The sequence below is a fragment of the Platichthys flesus genome, chromosome 18 (genome assembly GCF_949316205.1).
Source record: "Platichthys flesus chromosome 18, fPlaFle2.1, whole genome shotgun sequence".
Lineage (NCBI taxonomy): Eukaryota > Metazoa > Chordata > Actinopteri > Pleuronectiformes > Pleuronectidae > Platichthys > Platichthys flesus.
This window is the reverse complement of record NC_084962.1, coordinates 19,895,480-19,919,994: the sequence shown is the minus strand read 5'-3', so window position 1 is coordinate 19,919,994 and position 24,515 is coordinate 19,895,480. Positions and strand designations below refer to the sequence as shown.

The 24,515-nt window shown below is 42.3% G+C and overlaps 4 protein-coding genes across 5 annotated transcripts; 1 reads left to right on the top strand and 3 right to left on the bottom strand.

Annotated features, from left to right (window-relative positions):
* Window positions 1–715: 715 nt before the first annotated feature.
* btbd9 (BTB (POZ) domain containing 9) lies at window positions 716–8,210 on the bottom strand. Of its 2 annotated transcripts, none has more exons than XM_062411582.1 (11): window positions 7,911–8,210; window positions 5,944–6,152; window positions 5,217–5,580; window positions 4,634–4,901; window positions 4,305–4,524; window positions 3,956–4,075; window positions 3,671–3,780; window positions 3,325–3,514; window positions 2,963–3,070; window positions 2,745–2,823; window positions 716–2,626 (listed from the first exon to the last, which is right to left on the bottom strand). In XM_062411582.1, exons 2-11 carry the CDS (start codon window positions 6,126–6,128, stop codon window positions 2,432–2,434), a joined length of 1,839 nt encoding a protein of 612 aa, XP_062267566.1. In that variant the 5' UTR covers window positions 6,129–6,152; window positions 7,911–8,210; the 3' UTR covers window positions 716–2,431. The 2 variants fall into 2 exon arrangements, with proteins under 2 accessions (XP_062267566.1, XP_062267567.1); XM_062411583.1 differs by lacking the exon at window positions 7,911–8,210 and adding an exon at window positions 7,708–7,863.
* Window positions 8,211–10,475: 2,265 nt separating this feature from the next.
* On the bottom strand, window positions 10,476–13,567 carry pnrc1 (proline-rich nuclear receptor coactivator 1). Its single transcript, XM_062411598.1, has 2 exons — window positions 13,027–13,567; window positions 10,476–11,130 (listed from the first exon to the last, which is right to left on the bottom strand). Exons 1-2 carry the CDS (start codon window positions 13,333–13,335, stop codon window positions 10,654–10,656), a joined length of 786 nt encoding a protein of 261 aa, XP_062267582.1. The 5' UTR covers window positions 13,336–13,567; the 3' UTR covers window positions 10,476–10,653.
* Window positions 13,568–14,445: 878 nt separating this feature from the next.
* LOC133973628 (cysteine-rich protein 2-like) lies at window positions 14,446–19,027 on the bottom strand. Its single transcript, XM_062411600.1, has 8 exons — window positions 18,855–19,027; window positions 17,044–17,138; window positions 16,471–16,528; window positions 16,257–16,385; window positions 15,828–15,896; window positions 15,645–15,739; window positions 15,496–15,553; window positions 14,446–14,998 (listed from the first exon to the last, which is right to left on the bottom strand). The coding sequence occupies exons 1-8, from the start codon at window positions 18,895–18,897 to the stop codon at window positions 14,928–14,930; spliced, it is 618 nt and encodes a 205-aa protein (XP_062267584.1). The 5' UTR covers window positions 18,898–19,027; the 3' UTR covers window positions 14,446–14,927.
* A 908-nt stretch (window positions 19,028–19,935) lies between these two features.
* LOC133973614 (zinc finger protein 227-like) lies at window positions 19,936–24,189 on the top strand. Its single transcript, XM_062411586.1, has 3 exons — window positions 19,936–20,219; window positions 20,424–20,657; window positions 22,808–24,189. Exons 1-3 carry the CDS (start codon window positions 20,048–20,050, stop codon window positions 23,989–23,991), a joined length of 1,590 nt encoding a protein of 529 aa, XP_062267570.1. The 5' UTR covers window positions 19,936–20,047; the 3' UTR covers window positions 23,992–24,189.
* Window positions 24,190–24,515: the final 326 nt, after the last annotated feature.

The window sequence follows — 24,515 nt, the reverse complement described above, 5'->3', positions numbered from 1 at the left end:
GAGCCGCAAACACGACTTGCTTTGATGTGGACCCATGTTCTGTCGTAAAGGAACCGGACTCGTGGCTTTCTATACATTTTAAATAAAACCACAGACAGAGAACCGACACAACAACTTTTTATACAACTAAAAACTTTAAAGACCTCGAAACGGGTAAAAATAAACATGACATCAAAGCAGAAATTTCTATATTTCATCACGAGACGAACAAGACACAAACATGATCCATGTTGTTCTTCCTTCATGAACCTGGAACATATTATATATAGAATATTAAAAAAAATAAGCAAATAAAACCACCAACCATACTCTCTTTATAAAACTAAAAAGTTGAAAGACTTGAGCGACTTCAAAATGCCTCAAATCCTGTATAAGTTGTTTTATGACCCGATCAATATAAGAAATGTGCGTTAATATGTAATTCATACATTAAAATGGAAAAAATAAACCATCCTGAAATAGATTAAGGATGGAAAAATGTCTTAAACAGAAAAGAATACAATAAAGAATTATAAATATTATATTTATTATACATTTCTAATGTTTAAACTGAGCACAACGTGAGGATGATGAGTCTGAGGTCACAGGGGACATTCTAGATATATCAGACTTCTAAGACTGTTTCCACTCTGTGAATCGAATCAATGCTCTGATATTAAAATCCTCCTCTCTTTCTACTTCTAGGACGAACAAATAACGAGACAAAAGTACAATCTGAGCTCAATTTGTTTTAAATGTTTCATGACAAAAAACTTCAGAGGGCAGTATTACACATGAAAATAGCCTGAAGAGCTTCCTGCAGCATGATGAACCTGTCGCTCTGTAACAGAAGCTCAACAGAAGGTATCGATCACTGAGCTGCTCCTATCAAATCCTATCTCCACTTTGTTCTAACAGCAGTGACTCAGCAGACACCGCACATTCATAAACTATGTCAGCTGTTTCCGTGATCACATTTCCAACAGGCAATGTACGGAACCAGAGGCAGTGAAATGCAATCGCATGTCAATGGTCAAACAAATATATTTATTAGGTAAAACTATACACAAAGTGAGTAAAGGGGGGTAGGGGGGAGTGTTACCTAAACAAAGTCCTATTTCACTTCTCTGGTTATGTATTAAAGAAAACTTCATTCAACTTCTTCTAAAACATAGAAAGGGATGACCGAAGGAGGTTTATAGAAACATCAGTGTGTCACCCACGGTAGTTAGCTATTTCAGATTATCTAACATCAAACACAGGAGACAACTCAAAAGTGCAACATCAGGACACAAAGGAAACCACGGCACTGATAGCTTAATTTAAAAACACACAAACAGACACGTCCAGGAGCGAGGACGTGTTCAAATTAACTTAACATAAAACAGAAAGATACCAAACCCAGAGCTCCAGAACTGTACTTCAGTCAGAGGACTCAAGCTGCAACTTTTATTTCTGTATACTTGAGTAAAGTAAAGTGCCAATGGCAGCTGCTCTTGCATCGACTGTATATGAACTTTCTTCCAGGCAGCTCTAGTGCATATAGATATAATTTGGTCCGAGCCCGTCAGTGCCAATTTTCATCGACCTAATTGATTTCCCCAATCATTTGTGCTAAGCCACTCAAGTGCTTAAAATGCTTCATTAAGACACTAAATTGAATCAACTTGAAGTTTTTAGCGAGGTTTTTCTTGAGGTATGAATTTCAACTATGAAAAAAACCTAAACACCAGATGAGGACCACGAGTTTTGGTTTCAGGTATGAAAGCCCGTCCACAATTACTAAAACAGCCATTACTTAATATGCAAATGCATAATTGGATTAAGTGCTATTTGCATACAAATGCCACAGAAAGCATCTGCTCCACAGCTTTGGCAAACCTTTCGAAGATTTAATTCCACAGTTTGAAAAATATTTGACATCTACTCCGTTGGCTTGATGGTATGAAAAGTGAGTAGAGTCATTTTAAGACAGTTCCTTAAAAAAATAGCTTGTTTTAGGATAAAATCCACTTCTTTTGGAAATACTAACTCGTAAAATTCTGATAACAACGCTCTTCCCCTCCTGGTCTTACTGCTCTTTGGCTGTACAGTAAAACCACATTTCAGTGTGTGCCTCACCCTTTGGAGAAGTAAAGTTTACAGTTGATTTTGACGGGAGAAAACTTGAGTTCTAGTAGCTAAAAAAGTACCTTCACAAAAATGCACGGGCCAGTGGATGTAATATCTGACTTTCAGTTTCAAAACTAAGAGGAAGACTGGAGCCCTAAACGCTTCTGCTACAGATATACCAGTGTCTAATGTTGCACTTATGACCACAGGTTATGACAACGAGACGATCGCCTTAAATGGCGTTGTAGCAGTGCAGTCTGGATGATGAAGGCTGTGCAAAAATGGCATTCTGAGGTCTCCCTTCCTCTCAGCACCCTCCAGCGAGGTGGCGAGGGCGCTCTTAGAGATGGGACTGTGAGGACGACGATGAGGGGGAGGAGGGCTGGGAGGGCAGCAGGCTGTGTGTGCGTGAGGGTCGCTGGGGACGTGGATGCTGGGAGGCGGCGTCAGAGTCAGACGAGTTCAGGCCTGGACTCCCTTCCTTGACCTCTGTGTCGAGCTGGGCTGGACACTCGAAGTGAACACAGTGGAACACCTGCAGGGAGATCACAGTCACATAGTCACATTCTGCTCCAGCGTGGGGTTCTGGTTCCTGTAGCATTAAAACAAGAAACAGACAGAAGCCTGACAGCCACAGTGAAATGTGCTTTCACCTCATTCGCAGTATTATGAGTCCCAACAATACGGATGAAGGAAGCAGGCTGCTTATCAAACATCAAGGTCTGCCATGATCTGGAAGAGACAACTCAGATTATAATCCTGTCTAGCTGGTGATTAACTCTCTTAATGTTATGGACTAAATGGAAAACAGCAGGAATGAATCAAGGCTCTGATAAAGGGAAGCAATGAGACGAGGAGACAGGAGCCTCACCGACAGGCCACCCTGGTGCGGTCCAACACCTTGGTCCACTGCTGCTGGTTGGTGGAGACCTCGATGTAGTAGCTGTAGGAGCGCTCGTCACAGTCCCAAAGCAGCAGCCTGAACAGAGCACAGAGCTTCAGTAACATCTACTGACTGGTTTTCTACTTCGCCATCTTGACACATCTAGTGAAATTAATGGGGTTTCATAAGGAGATAAATTTGGCAAAGGTGTGAGCTCTACTGAGTGAGTTGGGTTTGCCACCAGTGCAATCCGTCTATGTTACAGGATAAAGGTTTGTTCCCAGGATTGTGGTGTAATTGTGTTACGTTAAACAGTTTCTCGCTCCAGCTGACAACGTGGGCGGATCTACCTTAAGGACCCGATGGAGAAGGGCTGAGCCAGCTGGATGACGATGGCTCCAGAACCCAGCTGGTGGCAGGTGTATCCAGAGTCCCAGTCGTAGTTGCGCGTGTCGCCGTTGAGCAAGGCATTTCTGCTTCGGCTCACACCCTCGATGACACTGGCACAGGACGCGATGGTCGCCACATTCTCGCTGGGCACTGCGAACATGAGGCACAGGTTCAAAGAGTTGTTTTGCATGTTTACATATCAGATAATTAGCTGCTCTGCCCGTAACCAGAGCAGAGATTAAATATAGAGCAACACTGTAGCGTCATAGGAAGTCACTACAGACTACAGGTGAAGTGACGACTTACCCACTAGTCCGTCCTCCAGGGTGAACGAGTGGTTGGTGAACATGCATTCAAAAGCCACGAGGTGGAAAACCTTGTTGACCGTGTTGTGTGTTCCCACGATGCGAACGTACCTGAAACAAAAAGAAAAAACACATCAGATGGAAAGTGATACAACCCGTTAGGTTTAACACACTGGTCGTGGTCAAGCTTTCAAAAAAATGCCGTCCACACTCACATTATATATTTGATTATGGTGTGTTTGTGTGTGTGTTTGTGTGTGTGTCTGTGTGTTCAGAATCAGTTTACCTGCAAACTTGTGGCGTGAAGTACAGATTCTGCCAGGAGCGGCAGAGGACCTTGGAGTGGTCTACAACACGCACCCAGTCCAGCTCATCCATCGACACCTCGATGTAGTACGAGTACGACCTTCAATCACCAATCAGAACACAAAGAGCCATTCAGTCCGTTTAATGAGGTTAGCTGAACAGCAAAAAACTTACTAACTAATAAACTTAGATATATCCACTTGTGATGGGATCTCAGGACAGAAGCTTATATCATTGATTAACTGATAGAATTATACTATGGGTCCAAAAATTCACATCCCACTGTGGTAGTTGTTTTTTTGTGGCAGAGTGAGACAAGCTCGACTTACCGGCTATCTCTGTCCCACAGCAGCAGGCGTATGTGGTTGATAATGAACGATTGTCCCAGTTTGACCTGGATCCCCGCCCTGCCGTCCTCCTCAATAGGATGCCTGGAGAAGCCATGGTCGAGGTCGTAGTTCTGGGTGTCTCCGTCCAGCAGCGCTGACTTCAGCTCCCCTTTCACCACCTGAGCTCCGTACTTCATGGTGGCGATGTTCTCTTCTGGTACTGTACAAAAAGAACAGAAGTTATCACGATTACATTTTGCATTGAATGTTTGATCTGATCCACAGCAGTGGTAGTAACTGTGAGCAGACAGAGGATGAAGGGCACGGACCAAGCATTCCCCGATAGTTGAGGTCCATGTTGCGGCTCTCCGAGCGGGTCTTAATGGCATCCAGCAGGTCGTCTGGGCTCAGAAGGCCGGACGGGCGCACCACGTTCAGCATCTCCGTCAGGGTCATGAGGGGCAGCCGCACCGCCGACATCACCTCGTGAGTGTCTTCTCCCTCCCCGTGGTGCCGACTCCAGCGACTCAAGGCCAGGAAGATCTCCTTCTCGCTGGCAGCGAATGAGTCACGGCTGACCACAGTCAGAAGAGCCGTCTGTCAACACACACATGGGAATCAGCCCTTTGGACCAGATGCAACATATCCGGGGTCTACAGTCCTGCGGTTACAAACACTCCAACATGTAAGGACAGGACCTGTGCTGTCCTGCACATCTCTCACCTGCCACTAGAGGCCACTGCTTCTCAGGTTTACGTTACACCAAATGCATGGAAGATATTTACTACCAGTTTATTCCAAATTTCTAATAAATATATAATCATAAATGGAGAAATAATTAGTCATCCTAATATGACAGTGAACCAGATACGACACTGATTGTGGCTCTTCCATGATCCTGCCCCTTCCTACCTTAGACAGCATGAGGAAACCATCAGAGCTCAGCACTTCAGGTGCATGCCTGTCCATGTAGGCACAGCAGGCTGCACTGAGTGCGCTCAGGGAGTAGAGGCTGGCTACGTCAAACACCAGGCAGACGTTGTTGGTGTGCAGGACGGTGCGGAGGAACTCAGAGGTGGAGTCCTCCAGCGGCTGCAGGCCGTAGCGGTGAGCCAAGCCCAGGAAGTCCAGCACCACCTCTTCACGAGCGGAGCTGAGACTGGCCCGTCCCGTGTACAGGTAGTTTAGCAGCATTGAGAAGGCTTCGGCCCGTGTCTCCTCCAGACACACCTCCGCCTGGGGCTGGGACTCTTTCATCCCCCCATACAGCAGGGCCCTGAAGGAGCCAGAACAAGCACATGAAAGTCGATGAAATACAGGAGGTCCCCAGGGCCAACACATCCAATCACATCAAGAAACAATGTGTCTTCATCTTAATATGAACATTAAATTACATAGTAAAGCAATCATATACATTCATTTAGAAAATAAGAAAGATATTCAGTATTTAATGATCATGCCTAGATCAAATGTCACAGCTTGAAAATTATTTGTGTAACTGCTAGAAATCTGTTTATATTTGACTGGTTCTAAATTCTATTGATGACAAGAGCAGCCGTTTCACGTGTGCACAGCAGCAGCGTGACTGAGGAAAGAAACGTTACAGACGAAGCTGGAGAGTTGAGACGATCACGGTTACCTGAAGTAGTGGCATCGAGCTGCCAGGATGACCCGGTGCGCCGGGAAGCGCTTCTCCTCCACGACGAAGGTCACATCGCTGTACTCCTCGCCGAGCACCAGGGCGCCCAGCTGCTCCGACAGCAGGTGGATGTGGTCGATCTCCGACACAGAGGCAAGTGGTCGCAGGGGGTGACTGTTACTCATGGTCGACGGGTGACACAGTCACATCTGATTCAATATAAAAGAAGTGTGTTTTATTTAGCTATAAAATTAGCTGAATACAAACTGAACCTCTTTGCTCTTAACTTATTTTTCTTCTGGGTTTTTCTTCTTTGTCTTATAAACTGTACAATCAACACAGTTAATGTTTTTTGTTTTTCCTCTTTGCTGCCAATTTCCCTCGCTGTGGAACTAATATAGGATTTTTTTTATATTAAATTTATCACTGCCTGTCATGTTTCCTCCTTCCATGGGCTTGAGAACATTTATATAGAGTGTTTCCCCTTGTGTGTGCTCACTGTGTGTGTTTTGTATATATTTAGTTCATATTTCAATAAAAAACATTTGGAGGAAACAACAAGGAGATACGAAACTGTGATGATTTTCTTCACGTGTGTACCATCTGGGTTCCAGAGGTTATCTGTTACAGTGATATATAAAAAACACACACAGGGGTCGCTTTGTTTCCTAAATCATCACTCCATTTTTTTCAAATTCATATTTGGTAAAATTGCAACTTAATGGCGCAAAGCCTAACCGTGCATTTTCTTAGGGTTCTTACATTTAAGCATGAATGTTGACAACCACAATTTTAATGGCTGTGACATCGTATCAGCATCAAACATGTGGAGTTTGTTTCCTATGGGCCGACAAACATCACCAACATGTTCCAGTTTAACTGGGGATCATGGTAACTGGTGATTTGTTGTCTTCATTCCAGATGTTGACGGTCGGTCGCAGATTTTTTCATTTTCACAAAGCGCCTGTGTCTGAAGTGCGGAGACACACTAAAGGTGTGGTTGGTGAACGTGCTGGATGTGTTGAGCTCCACGTGTCCTCGTGTCGCTCCTCCTGTTCATCTACAGCAGGTTACTCACAGGATAAGTCTCCTTATGATCACAATACCATGTTCAGTGTAGAAGAGGAAATGCTCTTCCACACTTTAACTTTGATACGCACTCTGACCCATGTTGTGAATTAGAGAGGTAGAGATACCAATGTGATTAATATTCAAAAAGTAACAATGGAAAAATGTCAATAAGGATTTGTATTGATTAAAAAAAGTTAATTGGGGGATAACTGAAATATTGAATGATGAAATTCATGCAAAATAATAGAAAATAAAAACCGATGAGGACAGGTGAAGCTCAACACGTCCATTTAAAGCAGGTTCATCAACTTTCCTCACAAAAACACCGCACGTGCTTCCACCTCGCCGGTGTGAAGGATGTTTTCACACAACGGTGTGTGTGTTGTTATGATCAGCAGATAACATGGGCATTTCCTTAAAGCACAGCAGGTGCTTGACAGCGGATGGAGTCGAACCCGCTTCCTTCAGGTGAAGCAGCGATCATCTCAGCGGCTCGGTGGCGTCATGGGATCGTATTTCATCGACACCTTCAGGAGATCGCAGCCCCTCAAACACAGGCGTTAATGAAAATCACAAACCTGCGACCGACCGACAACATCTGGTGTAAAGACAACACATCCCCAGATACACTGGAACACAGGAGGCACAGAGCTAGCGGATGCTAAATGCTAACTGCTAACAATAGAGCATTACCGATATAAAGTCACAGCCACGTTGAGTTTTACTTTTCCTCAGAGACGCTGGTGAGACTGGTTCTGTGAAAATGAACCAGTATGAGGTTGAAACAGCAGGAAGCTGGCAGAGGCGCGTTGTTTACCGCCGCGGACATTTGACACCTGAACAGACGTTAGCGAACACACCGGATGTTCCTTCTCTGTTTTCAGAGTAAAACTCACCGAACAGCTTCATTCACTCCAGAGTCCAGACGAGGAAACACGTTGAAACGCGTTAGAAACACGCAGACGCGCTGGTTTCCTCCGCGGAGACAAATCCAAGCAGCTGATTCACAACTCCTCCGACATCACACACACCGGAAACCCAGTCTGGGTCAGACGGGGTCAACGGACAAGCACTTCCGGGGCGAGGTATACTTTTCCAAAATAAACCCGCTTACTTTTTATTATCAGATTGGAGTCGTTATGGAGAAATGATCAGAACTTTCAGACAAGTATGTGATAATAAACATCTACTTTTTTTTATACAAATCCAGTGGTTGTAAATTAAAGGTCCACTGTGAAAGAGTTTTAGGTCAAAGGATCTTTTGGCAGAAATTGAAAGTCAAACATTTCTAGCCATGTTTTTTACAGTAGCCCAGACTGGACAAACTAAATACCGTTTGAGTTTTTATGACCACTGAAGACTTCCACAGGTACTCTCATGTTTGGAAAGGGAGGTGTAGGTGAGCTCCACCAGCTCCACGGCTGTAGCAGAATACAGGAAGACGTCAGTGACCGTTCAGTAAACACAAAGCAGACAGTGTTGTAGGGGTGTCCAATATTTTTATTATAATTTAGATATCATGTGAATGATAAAGTTTTTTTCTTAATAGATATAAAACCTTTTTGTCCTAATATGTGAGAGGGAGATGAGTTGTTGAACAATGAACCAGATACAACTGGAATGAGACGTTAAAACACTGCAATAAAAATGGCTGTTTTCTCAACATTAATACAATTATTTCCCTTTACGTGACATCACAGAGGTCAAGAAACAAAACCCAGCAGCTGCCTGAATCCACAGAAACACTTTCAGTTAGGAAAAGAAATACATGTGGTTCACCGTGAAGGGTCGTGTGACAAAATTAAACACACACCGTTCTCCTGGTAAACATGAGCGTATCTCAAGAAAATGAAAATGAACGTGAGATGAAGTTTGTGCAAACAATTCCCTGTTAAAAAAATACATGTACAGACAAAGTAAGTACGTCCACACAAAGCCGTGTTATCATTGAAAAGGTTTGCATATAAAAATGCAGTTGCGTTCTCTTGTCATTTTCATAATGTTCTCCATCCACAATTAACAACTGAGCACTAGTCGTTGTTACTCACAGGTCATTAATACCTCCTCATTCCCGAGCTGTGAAGCTGCTGGTCCAGCAAATTGGTATTTTATGATCATAACCGAGGCAATTTTTTCCCAATATTCTCATAAATGATCTCTCAAACTCCAAAACTCAGAAGTTGTGATCATATGAAAGCAGTGAATCCTCACTGGGACAATGACTCAGACAACAATGAAGTATCAAAGCAGACATTTGATTCTGTTGATCCTCTTGAATTGTTTAGGTTTTCTGTAAAAGTTCTGCAAAAATAAAAAAGACCAAAGTCTGTGGTAAAAGGAAAATCCCAGAAAACCATCAACAGAACAGGCAAATACTTCCTCATTATCCTGATGTAGAATAATATGTCTCCTTCATAGTAGTTGCATATTATTTTTTTTGTTAACGGACAAATTATTTTAGCCCCAATAAAGACTCCAATGTTATATAGCCATTGTCAGCCGTTACTGATTCACCTACTAAAACATGTTTTGTAAGGTATAAAAACTCTGGATTAATGTGGACATGCAGAGAAGAAAATGTTTTAGATTTAGCCGGGTTGGTGTGGACGTACTCTAGATCAGTGCAATAAAGTTAAAGAGAAGTCGTTCTGGTTGCTTGTGGCTTTCTGCAGTGGGCGGGTGAGAGACTTCTCTCTTTTCACTTCACTCAGGCGTTCCGCAGCCTTGTCAGATTCACATTCCCTGATTCGACGTAAGGCTTCTCCAGCAGCTGGACTCGTGTTCAGTCCAGGGAAGGGGGAAGAACTCCAGCCAACAGCCGGTCAAATTCAGACCGTGGCTTCTGTTTGATTGATCCACTATCCGTGCCATATTAAAAAAGAAAGCAACCAGAAGCTGGAAGTCCACTCCTGTGCTCCTCGCTGGCTGGTGAATTCATCAAAGAGGCTGGTCGAGTCGTGGAACATCAGACTTGGGTTCCCCTGTCTTCCCCATTTTCTGTGTTTACAGTGCAAAGCAGTAAGAAAAGTCCTTCTTACGTCCACTGTGCCTCATGAGGACGGAGCCGTCACAAAGTGCCTCAGTTTGCAGGGAACGTTTCCTTTTTTTGTTTGTTTGAAACCCCCCCCTCAGTAACAAAACTAGAATCTCAATTAAAATAACAAGGAAAAATATACACATATATATTATGTACATTTACACAAGCGCTCTAAAACATCAATCAAGACAAGGCTGCCTCATCCAAAGTGTTCATAAACAAAGTGCCATCATCATTTTGCAGCTGCTGCTGGAGACGACCTCGAACTTCCTCTGCTTTTCAAGTCCGCCCCAAAAATCAACCTCGAAACAACACGTTACTTTCTCGTTCCTCCGCAAACAAAAAGCAGAAAATTGGGAATAAACTCTGACATACACAGAACATCAGATCCCCAGAAACAACACGTCTTCAAAATGTTCACTAAGCCTGCAGCGTGTTGGCAGATGGGAAATTGCATTAATGTTGATAAAAAACTCCCATAGTTGTATTGCAATGGGTTAACGGCCAAATTATATTTACTGGATTATATTTTTTCAATTGTCGTCGTTCGTTGTTAATCATGTTTCGGACATGTTCGCTCCAATTTAAAAACCAGACCGTGGTCATGGTGAATCTTGAACCTTGAGCAGCGACTTTAATTGAACAGTCATCTGTTCTCGGCTTTGGTTGCTGTGCTGAGGCTCGTTTTCCCCGAACCAGTGACTGGGCGGTTTGGGTAAGACACTGGGCGAGGGCGGCTCGCTGAACTTCGCTCCAGCGTAGACTTTCTCGCCATCTTTGAGGTTCTCGAGGGCAGGTTCAGCGGGCAGTGCGCTCTCCATCTTCACGTTGTTGGAGGAGTGGAGAGGTTTCTTCTGCTCTCCTGATGGAGGCGGGTGAAGAGAGGAGGGCTTGTTGGGAGTTCTGTGATCTCTCTTCTTTGTGGCATGAGAAGCTCCTGGTGTTTGGTCCAGTTTGGGCTTCTGGCTCCGGGTTTTCACATTTTGGTCCACTTGATCGTGTCGGGGAAGGTTGCGGGCCGTTTGGCCCCCGGGCTGAACGGCCCCTCGCTCCAATCGCCCACCTTTGGATTTCAGCAGCTGCAAAAAAGGAAGCGCAAGGTGAATAATCAAACAATATGACAATTTAAATCACAATATTTAACTAAAATTGAATAGTTATGTTGAGTGTAAAAGCTCAAATTTGAAGTCGGAAACAAAACATGCCTCAAATCTACAACAGATTATTTGGCCACTTGGGAGCAGCAGAAATAAAAGAATATTGACAAATATATTACACCTTAAAATGAATACACATCCAGCTGCAACATAAGACATCATTCAATACCAAGCTTATGGCAGTGCATGAAGTACGTAGCTAGAGTCAGGACATTGTTAGCTTAGCGTCAGAACTGAAACAATAAGTGGAGGATTAACCGGTTCAGACTTTTCTTTAAAGGCAAAGTGGAAAATATTTGTGCGATCAAGTTGCCGAAATGTGTGGGTTTGATTCTGTAAATACAATTCAACTAACTAAACATCATCTAGGTAAGTGGAAAGTGAAGTCCTAGATAAACAGGAGTGTAAAAGAGGACAATAATCAGCAATCCTAATATGTTGCCCAATCAAATGTAATTGAGGACTCATATTTTACACTTTACCCGCAAACTTTATTATAAATACAACCCAATATTCAGAGCTGGAATTAAGAAAGAAAACATTTATTCAAATTAGAAACCTAAATGCATATTTTTCTGCATCGTCTGTAAAAAGTTTTCATATCGGAAAACACAGACATGTCAGCTCGTACCGGACGATTCTTATTGGCCAACAGGTAAATTGGTTCTGAGCCAAACCTTAAACACACGTCAGTCTTTTTTCCACATAGATCTTTTCTTCTTCACCTGACCCATTTCAACATAGAGACACTTAATAGTTCTAAAAGATAATACCCTATTAAAAGATATATTCTACAAGTTCCACTTGAATTTGTTAATAAAAACACTACAAATGTTTGTTGCGGTGCAAACTTCAACAAATCCACAACCTGTTGCCGTGAGACAACGTTTCTCCCACTTCCTTCACCACAAAACAGTCCTGACACCTGTGACACATTTTGTTGTGATTGTTGCACAACCTGCAGCTGCAGGAAGAGGAAGTTGAGCCTGCTCGTCAGATGACTACTTTCTTCAACACAAGAATTAGTAACTGCGTCACCACAAACTGCCTCAGGCGCAACCCAAGATTTAATCAGGGTTAAAAATCATTTTATGGGAGAACGCGTGGACATTTTATTAAGTTGACTGAGTTAAAAATCTTTAAATGAGACAAATATAATAGCAAAACATTATTCCAACTTCTGACGTTTTTGAATTCTGTTTGTGTGTGTAAGGTAGTGAAAAAGTTCACTGCAGTTTTATACAGGAAATACCTGTAAGCTACCAAGGCCTTACTTACTGTAATTCAAGGTCACTGTCATAAAGTACTAACAGAAACTTATGAGTATTCATTACATGAAAGTTTGATAGTTAAAATATTACTTAATAAGATTCACCCATAATCAAAGCTTTGTCGATGAGTAAATGAGAGGGCTCTCAGGAGTCAGTCAAATGTGAAGTACCTTTTATAAAACACTACAATACTTTGAGGATTTGTGTTTTATAAAATGTATTACTAAATTATTTTTGAAACTGCAGTCACTTTACAGATAAGGATAAAGAGCTTTTAAAGTGGAGTTCTTTACTGTGGAATTCAAAACTACGAGGAAAAAACGCTTTTAGTTCAAATACAAAACGCGTATGGAGTAAATCAGGATTATTGTAACATGTTTACTTTATGTTTCAGAGCTTTAAAAAGGCGGAGAGTATTTCTACGAGGTGATAGTACACGAGTCTCGTTCGTATTATTTCATTTTGGCTCTTTAACACAGTAACCAGCTGGTAAACAGCTTTAGCGCCAGACAGCGCTGGATGAGGGGTCTCCCTCCCGGGGGCTCACCTCCGTCCGGGCTCCCGGGCGGAGCGGGTGCAGGCTCGGGGCCGGGGGCTCGGGCTGCGCCGCGGTTCGGTTGGCGGAGGAAGCCGTCACGGTGTTGTTGTTGTTGCGGTCCGACAGGAGGATGATCGGGCTGTTCCGCGGCTGTTTCTGCGGGAGGTGCAGCTTCCTCCCTCCCTTCTTCAGCAGCGCCTGCCTCGCCCGGCTCCCCGCGTTCCCCCCATCGCAGCCGGAGATCAACTTGCCCGGGTTGTTGTTCTCCACGTTCCCGATGTTTGCCTCATCGCGGAGAGCCGGAGATCCGTCCAACATGTCCGTGAAGCGGCGGCCACATAAAACAGGCGAAGGAACTCTTGCTCCGGCTGGCTGCGGCCCAAGCTAGCGGCTAGCTGCGAGATAACAACACGTTCCTATCTAAGCGGGAACGATTCTTTATCCGGTAGAAAGTTACGTTTTAATGTTTTCTGCTGTTTAAGATGATGACGCGCCCGAGGAACGAACCCCTGAGAGCAGCGGTAGCACAAAGCTAAATGATAGACCGGCTTCACTTCCGGTTATAACCGGAAGAGTCCAATTCGAGTTATCGGTTTCAAAATTAGACTGCTTATTGATACGAATCAAATGTGAGTGATGATTGACTTGCCTTTTGACTGTTTCCTATGGTTTGCCTTAAACTTTGTAGAATAAATAGTAAACTGTATTTAGTAAAGTACATTGTAAATGTGTTTTGAAAGCTTACACTGGTGATGTAGTTATTTGGGCTAGTTAATAACATATACATTGTGGTGGATCTACAACATAAAGTTTTAATACTTGAATGTGTTCTTATTTATTCATATTATGTAAGATAAAATAAAAATGTATTGGTCCATAGTTGTTACAGCAGCAGGTCAGAATGAGTTAGACAAGAGAATGGAAAATATAAATGCATGTACATAATATACAGCTTCACTATAACGTTAGTATACTTTATTACTAATTTAATTTATTTTTACTGTACTGTGTTTGTCACTTTGTCACTTTCTGCACCATTATTAAGTAAAAAAAAAAAAAAGACATCTGGTTTTATTTTGTGCAGCTTGGCGGGTCTCAGTTAACGGTTTCCAGTAAAGAGGTGATGAGTAATAAGGTGTTTCCAGCTCCATCCAGTCAGTGACGTTTTTTCTTCGGCTGCACCTTTCGAAGGTGGAACAGGATCAACAGGAACAGACACGATAACACAGACATTCTGTAACAAGGCAGGAATGCTCAGGTGAGGACATTACCGGATGTCATTATTATGGGGTCTGCTCATTTGACATTAATGTCTCATGAAATTTAAGACTTCATTACTCATCTGTGAGACTGATTTTAAACTAGAATGACACCCATTAGGAAACACGCCTCCACCAATGACCAACTAACAAACAAACAGACGCAACATTTGGTAAGACAAAGTTTTACTGCAGATTTATTTTTTCACAAACTCACCTTCATAACATTCATAACACTCACGTCTCTGTGTATCTTCACTACGTCTACACCATCACTTTGGAGCCAGGATCAACACTGACAGAAAATTGTTTGGCTGGTACTTTTTTTTTTAAATAACTTCATGTTTTTAGTGCACAAAAGTCTGAAAAACTATTAATCATGAGTGAAAAAAAATCAATCCACTATACGTAACAGACTTATAAATATTTGGCAAAGAGAACCAAGGAACTGAAAGGCAAATCTGAAACTCACACCAGGGAGGATATCTTAAAGGTTTGTTTCAGTACAAAAGAGGGATATATAAACAATGTATAAATACAACATAAATGTCTAAATATCCACCCCTGTGAGTACAGTATACATGTCATTTGTCACCATGACACTTGAAGGCAAATTTAAGAGACGTCCTGGAAGTGTTGCTACGTCAGAGGTCAAGGCTGAGCTTCAGCTTCAGCTTCGGGCTCGTCATAGATGTAGCTGCCGACACCTCCAGTGTTTACACCTGAGAGAGAGAGAGAGAGAGAGAGGGAGAGAGAGAGAGAGAGAGAGGAGAGAGAGAGAGAGAGAGAGAGAGAGAGAGAGAGAGAGAGAGAGAGAGAGAGAGAGAGAGAGAGAGAGACGGAAGACGATGAAGTAAACGGTGATGTCATCGTGTCACATGAACACTGATACACAGGAACATGAGTTTTTGAAAATGGAAGACGCTTTGCAAAAATCTCCCTTTAAGTCAGTTCATCTGTTCATAATGTCCACTTGAGTGTGAACAGACCGAGTGTCAGACGCGATAAACACGCTCGATCGATCGCAAGCCAGTCTTAGCAGAAAAATGTACACGTGAACATACATTAGTGTGACATGAGGAAAATTAGCGCTTTCATATGACCTAAACTTTACCACGTCCCATCTGCGAACATGGAGGGGGCAGGGTTTTTGACCAATACTGCGGCAAGCCACCAGGGGGCGATCAAGATGACCAGCCCATAGTCTCTCACTTCTCACCTTTGGGTCCAAACAGCACAGCGTAGCAGGGTTTGTGGCAGTAAGGCTCTCCATCGTGCTGTAACAGCAAGACAAACATTTCCATAGTTTTTATCAATTGAAAACAGCAAAATAAGATCACACAATAAAAGACTTGTCCCGTGTCTCACCTCTGCGTGGCTGCCGGCAGACAGAGTCTTACTGCATCTCTCACAGCGCAGACAGGGCCGGTGCCAGTTCTTCCCGAGGGACGACACCTTCTCGGCTGCACACACACACACCGCCATGAAGACAGTCACTAAGGCAGCTCGTTGAATTAGATACGTGCAAATGAAAAGATGCGATGTTCTCACCGAAATACACCGTCTTGTTACACCTGGGGCAGATGTTGGGTCCTCCGGAGAACGACGAGAAGCTTGCAGCTGGAAGAGTAAGAGAATTGTAGTAACAGATTATTTGCTGTGGGAAGATTAGAGCTATTTATCCACTTGGGAGTGTCAGCTTGTGTGCAGGTTATTTGCACGTACAATCCTCGGCCACATACATGTTAAAATCAACACTCTTGCAAATCACCATCACCACTATGGCTCCAGTCTGAGAATTATCTTCCTCTCTGAGTTCATCCTCTGGATTTTCTTCCTTACAACTTACTTCCCAGTACATCACAGTAGTAAATTCATCACCTCCAGGGACCCGATCTAAACCTCCAGAGATGATTCTACTCTAAACTCTGAATTTATCTTCCTAACTGAAGATGGCTTTTCTATTTTTGTACTCCTCACCCTTCACTGGTCCCCGTGCGGGGGCTTTCTTCTCCTCCGGTTTAGCATCTGTTTCCATGGAAACAGCCACAGGGGCTTCGTTGACAGGAGCGTCGTACACGTAGGAACCAGCCCCCCCGATGTTCACACCTGAAACACATGCAAATTATGCATTTATGACCCTGGTATTAATCAGAACGCATCACACTGACTTCTAGACAAGAAGAACTTGCACCTTTTGGCCCAAAGAGGGCAGCGTAGCAGGGCTTGTGGCAAAAAGGCTTCCCGTCATGCTGTAAAATAGAAGAGAGAGAGGAGAGTAAGCAGAGCAACCAACCAGCGTTGCACTATTCCAACACAGACACAAAATTCACAGACTTGTTCTCTGTTATTTTCTCTTTCACACCAATCTCAGCAGGAGGCATGAGGACAACGACATATAAATTATTCTGAGGGAATCAGGTTTTTTGTCGACAGTGCATCACAGTGTCTTATCACCAAAAGCCTCTCAGATGTGGATATGAAGCTGTAGTGACATCTGGACACAAATAGTCCAAATATAATCGACGTGAACACATCTTCCAGAGAAGATAAAGAAAAACCTTTTTCGGTCTTTGAATGCCAGAGTGTGACATCAACATAGAACATGTGTAACAGTGTGTATTTAAAACATCAAGTAGTTTTCATAGTTGCAGAATTTGATCTATTTCAGCAGCTTGACCCTTCTGTAATGATCTATTTCATCAGTGGCTGCTGAAAGTCAAGGAAAGTTAAAAGCTTTAGTTTTAATGCGGTCTGCTCCTTTCACCTCAGCGTGGCCTCCTGGATTCAGCGTCTTGCTGCAGCGTTCACATTTCAAGCAGAACTTGTGCCAGTCTTTCCCCAGAGACGACACTTTTTCCGCTGTGGAACAAAGAGACGAGAGAGAAATCAGGACGTGTTCATCCAACCGCGTTACCTCTGTAGACCAGAGTGACCGGGACATATTAACTTCCAGGAAAGTTGGACGACGAATACTTTAATAAGTCCAAACCCCTCCCACTTTGCTGACCCCAGAAATGATTGTGCAGGAGCAGCCTTTGTAGAAAACTAATGGACTCGTCTACAGTGATTTATCTGTTTGTCCTCCTCCCAAAATATCCCTGAAGATATGACATGACACTGCTTAGCCTCAGTGACTGGGCCGCCTGTCACAGTGTTATCATCTTGGCGTCATTGGAGGAGGACGTGTAAGAAGCACATACACACATATGATTGGTTATCTCTCCAGAAGCTTTGGAATTGTAAGAATCTCCAGAACAAATCACTTTCAATTGCTGTCATTTTGGAAACAATGATATCTGACTCTACAGTTTGTTGATCGACATCTGCTCAAAGACAAAGTTTGAAGATAGAAGTTCTGAGCTTTAAAATCATTAGAAGCATTTTAACCACAACTCAAAGGACACAGCAGAGTTCATGAAAACCCATTTCAATTCACTTGAAACACATTTTTATTTAATTGAGCAAACTCATTAGTATCATGTGTCACATAAACTTGCCAGATTTTTTAAACTCAAGATCCATGAATCAATTTGAGAAATCAATAAAAAATTTGAAAAGCTAAATGTATTCATAAAAAATCCTAATAATAACACTTAAATATGAAAATTGTCGTAATTGACCTGGATCTCCGACCTAAGTTATTAATTGGTGTGATATACCTAAAATAACACAAATCCTCTTTGAGAAAAGACTAAATATTGAACCTATATTTTAACTTAATGTTACTTTACACTACTAACATGGAGGAGGAAGGGTTTATGACCTCTGCTGCAGCCAGCCACCAGGGGGCGATCAACATGATTTGGCTTCACGTTTCTGGATCTGTCGGGTCGTCCATTTTTAATAAACAGTCTATGAATCCAATCTATATTTAGATTCAACACACTGACGCCTGCTCAGCATCGATACAGTCAGATTTGTTCCCCATTATTTTTAGAGAGAATAAAACAAACTCATGTCCTGGAGGAGATAAGGACGAAGGGCAGATACAGAACAGACTCAAGATAATAAAGAAGTTATTAGATTTTGGTATATCTGTATGAACATGACTGTGACATCCAGACTCCTGCTGTGTGTGTGGTATTCAGCACTGTTGTGTACCATCATAGTCCTGATAACAGAGTAAGTCACTTATGTGTTATGGCTGCAACTATTTCATTATCATCAAATCTTCTAATTAGTCATAATATGAATTGGTCTAAAAGACATTTGAAGGTTTCTCATAAGACTTCCACCGACCAATTCAATATCTGTCCCTAATTATGTCAGTTTTCTCCATCAGGGTCCTGAATGTAATAATTATGACTCACTATCTCACAGTGTCGACATTTTAATCTCAGAACATCCAACACAATAAATGTAAAAGATCATTATATTTATTCTAAAACGTCTGATCGGTGGCTTGATTGTAGATCATCTGTAACTGTGGTGTAATAAATCTGATTTCTCACTGGACACACACTATATAAGTCCATCCGTCTTTTCATGAAAAAATCCTGACACACAGATACACACACATACACATACACGTACACGCAGTCACACACACACAGTCACGATGTCCGCTTCACTCACCGAAATACACCGTCTTGTCGCATTTAGGACATTTTGACGCCATGTTGCGTGAACATTCACCGGATCCTCTGCAGGTGAAGGGTTCGATATCCACTCGTCTGTCTGCGGGATGTCTGTCTGTCTGTCTGCAGCCGAGCGGAGCAGACACGCCTCAGAAGAGGAGGATGATGGAGATGATGAAGATGAAGATGGGAGTGGCCGAGGCTCACATCCTCCCTCCATAACCCCGCCCCCACAATGACATCATTCAGCATGAGAAGAATTGGTCCACACACACACACACAAGGATGACATGATGGGATCAATTCCTATATTGTTACACTGTAAATCATTTAACATTTAACTTTAAGTCGAAATACTTCTGACTTCACAATATGATTCTAAACCTAGTGGAGTGAAGAGGAGTTCTTCATACACCTTACAATCATTTGTGATGGCAGGTGCCTTTATTTTGGAAATGTGATGAATCCTGAATCCTAGCAGTGTGGCCCAGTCCATCCCCCCCCCCCCCCCCCCCCCCTGTCAGCAGCTCTATTTGTTTCCTCCGGTTGTTAGGTTACGCTGCTGGACAGTGCAGCTCTTCATGGGGAATGTTAAGTGATGCTGAGCAGCTCTGTATATTCTTGGCACCGTGAAACCAGTAGAAAGCTGACCCTGATTGACCTTCACTGTTGGATCACTTTAATGAATTAAGATATATTGCAGCTTGAACCTTTGTTTGTTAAAGGATTTATTTTATAGGCCAAATTTACCAATTAACAATATTTTCCTATTCTGTCGTTTAATTATTTCAATTGATATATTGAAACAAAAAACCCTAACCCTGCAACAGACAGATTAATCACAAAAAAATGAAACAGGGGACTAATTTAAATACTGGTACTCCCAGAGCATAACCACCAGAGGCCCTGAATTGGCCAAAATGAGCTATGAGCCTCTATTCTTAGTTTGCCTCACATTATTGACCAAATAAAGAAATAACAAGAAATAATGTTTGACATTTCAGGAGCCCGGGAATGCACTAACCCCAAACAGCTCTCAAATACAGGCAACTGTGGGGTGAGGTGGGGGTGCACCGGAAGTAAACAGACAGCGCTAGCAGCATTAGCTAGTAGGTGCACGTTAGCAGTTAGTTGGAAGACGTTAGTGTGGTCGTGTCTCGGGTGAATGTTCAAGTAGTGGACGGAGCAGTGATGTCTTCGGTTCAGTATTTGAGAGAGTTTATCAGCGAGCGACTAACAGCTGCTGCTGAGGAGATATTCACGGTCTTTGAAAAAAACATCGTCCAGTACGAAGAAGAGGTCGATCGTCAGCGCAGACTGCTGGAGACCGTTTTGAAACCTGAAATAAAGCTGCACAGGATCGGTCAGTACAACCAGAGTGTGGCTGACGTTGGACTTGTTTCTCTGTGTTTGCTGTGTTTGTAGTCTGGAGGGAGAAAACACTGCGACTCACTTTATTTAGTTGGTCTCATGAATAGTAACAGTAATTGTCAAATCTGTAACTAAATTGACTTTATTTTTTATATCACATTCGTAACCTCTGTCTTTTGTCACTTTGTTCCTCCAGAGCTCCCACAGCAGCATGTCTGTAAAGAGGAGGAGGTTCTCACTGACCAGCAGCTCTGTCCCCAGGAGAGGAACTCCATTCTGGACCAAGAGGAACAAGAACCTCCACAGATTAAAGAGGAACAGGAGGAAATGTGCACCAGTCAGGAGGGAGAGCATCTCGTACTGAAGCAGGAGACTGAAACCTGCATGTTGACTCCTCATGGTGAGGAAAGTGACCATAGAGAACCAGACGGTGAGCACCAGGTCCTCTCTCACAACTCTCCTGTAGCTGAGAGCCAAGATGAGAACAGAAGAAAACATATGGATTCAGGATCAACAGGGAATGAAGAACCAAACCCACAGAAGAGTTTTCATGAAAACAAAAGTCACAGTAACAGTCTGGACAACTCTCCCAAATCAGAGATTAACTCTAATACTCACACAGTTAAAAAGTCTTTCAAATGTGACACTTGTGGACAAACTTTTGTTTATAGGTATAATTTGAAGATTCATCTGAGAACACACACTGGTGAAAAACCGTATTTATGCAAAATATGTCAGAAAAGATTTGTGAACAGTGGTGACTTGAATGTTCACGTGAGAATTCACACTGGTGAGAAGCCATATTCTTGCCAAATATGTGGTAAAATGTTTGGACGTAGTGATCAATTGAGAGTGCACAAGAGAATTCACACTGGTGAGAAGCCATATTGTTGCCAACCATGTGGTAAATGTTTCGTAAGTAGTAGTAGATTGAAAGTCCACATGAGAATTCACACTGGTGAGAAGCCATTTTCGTGCAAAATATGTCAGAAAGGTTTTGTAAGGAATTATGATGTGAAGGTTCATATGAGAATTCACACTGGGGAGAAACCATATTCCTGCCAAACATGTGGGGAAAGGTTTCGACGTCGCGATAGATTGAGAATCCATATGCGAATTCACACTGGTGAGAAGCCATATTCCTGCCAAACATGTGGGGAAAGGTTTGGACATAGTGCTGAATTGAAATTCCACATTAGAACTCACAGCTTAGAAGCCACATTCTTGTGAAACATTCATGAAATGTTTTTGAACTAATTGAAATTCTATCGCACTATGGGGTAAAGATATTATTTTTCATATTTGGAAATCATACAAGATGATTTTGTCTTTTAAATTTATGTTGGAGTAGTTTGGGTTACATCCAAATGATCAACATATTTTGCCTCCAAATGTGAAACAAACTGATGTAGGATAAGTATTGGCTCTATGAAATGTGCCACATAAAGAAACTTGAATTTTATTAACGAGAATATTTCTTTCAATGCTGGCTCCTCAGACGGATGTTCAGGATTTGATGTATTACAACCAATAAAATCTCATTGTAAATTCCAACATTGCTGTGAATCTACACAACCAGGTTCCCACAGTTGTCACAAAGGGGGTACTATAAACATTTGAGATGTGAAGATAAAGCTGACCCATCAAAGTTGGCCATATTCTTGACAATGTGGGATTTTTGGCAGTTTAGTAAGTCGTAGTTATTTAAAAGTCCACGAGAACTCACACTGGTGAGAAGCTGTTCTGCAATATCTGTCGGAGAAGATTCACACAGCAGAACACATGATAGAGCTCTTAGTGAATAACTAACGGTCCAGATGAGAAGAGTTCACACTGGTGAGAATTCCTTTCACTGCAAAAACTCTGGGTAAAGATACTTTTCTTTGACACATTTGGAAATCATATGTGTTGAACGTGTCCTTAAAATATTTATTAGTGATACAAAAATTGTTTTATTGTTATTTGATGACAGAAAAAATTATGTTTCTCTTCTGGAATTGATAGCGATAACAGTGTTAGCTCACTGCACATTAGCAGTTAGGTGGTAGTGTGGTCGTTTCTCGGGTAAATATTCAAGTAGTGGACGGAGCAGTGATATCTTCAGTTCAGTATTTGAGAGTTTATCAGCGAGCGACTAACAGCTGCTGCTGAGGAGATATTCACGGTCTTTGAAAAAACCATCGTCCAGTACGAAGAAGAGGTCGATCGTCAGCGCAGACTGCTGGAGACCGTTTTGAAACCTGAAATAAAGCTGCACAGGATCGGTCAGTACAACCAGAGTGTGACTGACATTGGACTTGTTTCTCTGAGTTTGCTGTGTTTGTAGTCTGGAGGGAGAAAACATTGCAAGTTACTTTATTTTGTTGCTCTCATAAATAAAATGGTGTTCATAAAATTTAAAGTTGATTTCATAACATTATTGATTGACACATTAAACCCTCACATAACAATATGTGGTGATAATCCCGGAGGAGCAGTTAGTATTGTTCCTTATTTTTCACAGTAAATTTCAAATCACAAACTAAATTGACTTTATCATCACAGTTTTGACCTCTGTCTTGTGTCTCTTTGTTCCTCCAGAGCTCCCACAGCAGCATGTCTGTAAGGAGGAGGAGGTTCTCAATGACCAGCAGCTCTGTCCCCAGGAGAGGAGCTCCAGTCTGGACCAAGAGGAACAAGAACCTCCACAGATAAAAGAGGAACAGGAGGAAATGTTCACCAGTCAGGAGGGAGAGCAGCTTGTACTGAAGCAGGAGACTGAAACCTGCATGTTGACTCCTCATTGTGAGGAAGGTGCCCATAGAGAACCAGACAGTGAGCACCAGCTCCTCTCTCACAACTCTCCTGTAGCTGAGAGCCAAGATCAGAACAGAAGAAAACATATGGATTCAGGATCAACAGGGAATGAAGAACCAAACCCACAGAAGAGTTTTCATGAAATAAGGAGTCACGGTAGCAATGTGGATAACTCTCCTGAATCAGAGATTAACTCTAATACTCAAACAGGTAAAAAGTCTTTCAAATGTGACACTTGTAGAAAAACGTATGTGTGTAAGTATAAATTGAAGAGTCATCTGAGAACGCACACAGGTGAAAAACCTTATTTATGCAAAATATGCAAGAAAGGATTTGGACGTGGTGATGAACTGAGAGTACACATGAAAATTCACACTGGTGAGAAGCCATTTTCTTGCCAAACATGTGGGAAAAGGTTTGGACGTAGTGATGAATTGAAAATCCACCTGAGAAGTCACACTGGTGAGAAGCCATATTCTTGCCAAACATGTACAAAACGTTTTGTAAGTAGTAGTAAATTGAAAGTCCATGTGAGGTTTCACACTGGTGAGAAGCCATTTTCGTGCAAAATTTGTCAGAAAGGTTTTGTAAGGATTTGTGATTTGAAGGTTCATATGAGAATTCACACTGGTGAAAAGCCATATTCCTGCCAAACATGTGGGAAAAGGTTTGTACGTACTGATGAATTGAGAATCCACATGAGAACTCACACTGGTGAGAAGCCATATTCTTGCCAAACATGTGGGAAAAGGTTGGGACGTATTGATGAATTGAAAGTCCACATGAGAATGCACACTGGTGAGAAGCCATATTCTTGCCAAACATGTGGTAAATGTTTTGCAAGTAGTGGCAGTTTGAAAGTCCACATGAGAATTCACACTGGTGAGAAGCCATATTCTTGCCAAACATGTGGGGAAAGTTTTGGACGTGGTGATCAATTGAAAGTCCACATTAGAACTCATATATAAGAAGCCACACTCTTGCGAACCATTTAAGAAATTTTTTGGAAGTAGTGGGATCTTGAAAGTCCAGATGATGGCTCATACGTAAGAAGCCGTACATCTGCATTATCTGTGGGATAAGGTTAAGAGTAAGAGTACAATGGACATTTTACATTACAAGTGTCACATTTTACTTTCAAATGTGACACTTGTGGACAAACTTGTGCGTGCATGTCTAATTTGAAGATTCACCTGGGAACTCACACAGGTGAAAAGCCATATTCTTGCCAAACATGTGGGAAAAGGATTAGACGACGTGATGAATTGAGAATCCATTTGCGAATTCACACAGCTGAGCAGCCATATTCTTTTAAAATATGTCAGAAATGTTTTGTGAAAAGTAGAGCTGTGAAAAAGAACGCGTTATGATTAAATGAATTACTTTTTTTTACGCATTTAACGCATGCGCACAAGGACCTTCCAATATACCCACAATTCCGCCCACTCTGCACTAGTCTCCTCTCTAATGCAGTCAGATGGCGGCTGCCATT